The sequence below is a fragment of the Anarrhichthys ocellatus genome, unplaced genomic scaffold (genome assembly GCF_004355925.1).
Source record: "Anarrhichthys ocellatus isolate YVR2014 unplaced genomic scaffold, GSC_Weel_1.0 scaffold13, whole genome shotgun sequence".
Taxonomy (NCBI): domain Eukaryota; kingdom Metazoa; phylum Chordata; class Actinopteri; order Perciformes; family Anarhichadidae; genus Anarrhichthys; species Anarrhichthys ocellatus.
The window spans coordinates 1,640,319-1,641,767 of NW_022280043.1; the positions used below are offsets into that span (position 1 = coordinate 1,640,319).

The window sequence follows — 1,449 nt, forward strand, 5'->3', positions numbered from 1 at the left end:
AGTCGGCTGCTGTGCAGTCGGCTGGCAGAAGGCGGGGTGGGGGGGGAAGTAATGGTTTGTCATCATGGTTGGATAAAACCTGGGCACTTCCCATATGAACTGATAGTTCTGACTGAAAGGTCAGGGTTTAACATATTGAACTCCATACCTGACCGACCACCTACTAATATGTCTCTACTGTGACACTTATATGCTTATTACTTGCTCACATGACATTCAGAAAAGGGAGAGCTATATTGCACCTGGCTGAGTAGGAACGCCCCAGCAGTGAGAAGCATCTGTACACAGGAGAGCTTCTCCACAGCCTTGGTCTGAAGACCAACATCTGCCAGCCCACTGTTGGACAACGCCTTCATGGTGACACTGTGAGAAATGGCTGCGCAGTGCAGAGGAGTCATACCTGAGGCAAAGAAGAAGACACATGTAACGTTTGAATTAAGGCTCTAATGATGTAAATACTTTGGAATTGGTGCTAAAAACATAGTCCAAATTATAATGTATGTCTAGGTTAACAATACTCTCCTGTTGGCTAATCATTTGCATTGTAATAACATTAAGTTACCCTCAAAATTGCGGGCCTCCAGGTTGACAGCCGGCCTGCTGGACAGAATTGCCTGCAAAAGAGGAATCATTAAGGTGTGCTTCGTATAGCCCACATTTGTATGAGTTGCTGTGATAGTCATGCCAAATAAATTGATTAGTAGTGCTGCCTTTACCTGAAGAACCCCAGGTAAACCATAGTGGGCAGCCAGATGAAGGGCAGTTTGTCCTTTATCATCACAGGCATTGATGTCCGTTCCAAAGGACAGCAGATCTTGCACAATCTCTGGCTGGTTTGCCGTCACCGCCACCAGTAAAGCAGTCTGCACAAGCACATTAATTAAACAACTCTATTTTGAGAAATTATCATCCTGTGCTAATGTTTCTCGTTAAAACATTTTTTTAAAGTATGTTTAAGAGCAATTTGCAGACTTTGGAAGATTTTTTTGTTCATACCTTTCCCTTGTGCTCCTTGGCATCAAGCCCGCCTACATCCCTGAGCCTCTCTGCAGCAGCAAAGGCACACTCCCTGAGCCCCTTGGCAGTGTAGATGTGCAGGATGCTGAGAGAACAAGAGCACACGATACATTTGTTTTAAGTTTGGCAGGAGAGTCGTGGTAATCCTTGAAACCAATTTCGCACTTTTCCCTTTCACAGATGAATTTGTCTCTCCATTTTATATAATCATCGAGCACGAGAGGCTGACTCATTTACATCTTTTGGTTTTCTTAATCTTTGTGGGATTACCAAACTGCAAATGCGGCTCTCACTTTTAGCTTGTGACTGAAAACGAAACTCCTTAGTAAATAGATAAATTGTGTGCTCACATATGCGCATTCACACACAGTGGTGATGTCAGCATTGTGTGTGTGTGTGTGTGTGTGTGTGTGTGTGTGTGTGTGTGTGTGT

General features: G+C 44.0%; 1 protein-coding gene across 1 annotated transcript in view; it reads right to left on the reverse strand.

The window, feature by feature from the left end:
* Positions 1 to 1,449, reverse strand: part of nfkbid (nuclear factor of kappa light polypeptide gene enhancer in B-cells inhibitor, delta) — a 6,684-nt gene that overhangs the window by 1,322 nt on the left and 3,913 nt on the right. The window contains exons 6-9 of the mRNA XM_031853432.1: positions 997 to 1,102; positions 717 to 863; positions 563 to 614; positions 243 to 400 (exon numbers count right to left, since the gene is read on the reverse strand). Of these exons, the coding sequence (XP_031709292.1) occupies positions 243 to 400; positions 563 to 614; positions 717 to 863; positions 997 to 1,102 (463 nt within the window). The remainder of the gene's footprint in view (positions 1 to 242; positions 401 to 562; positions 615 to 716; positions 864 to 996; positions 1,103 to 1,449) is intronic.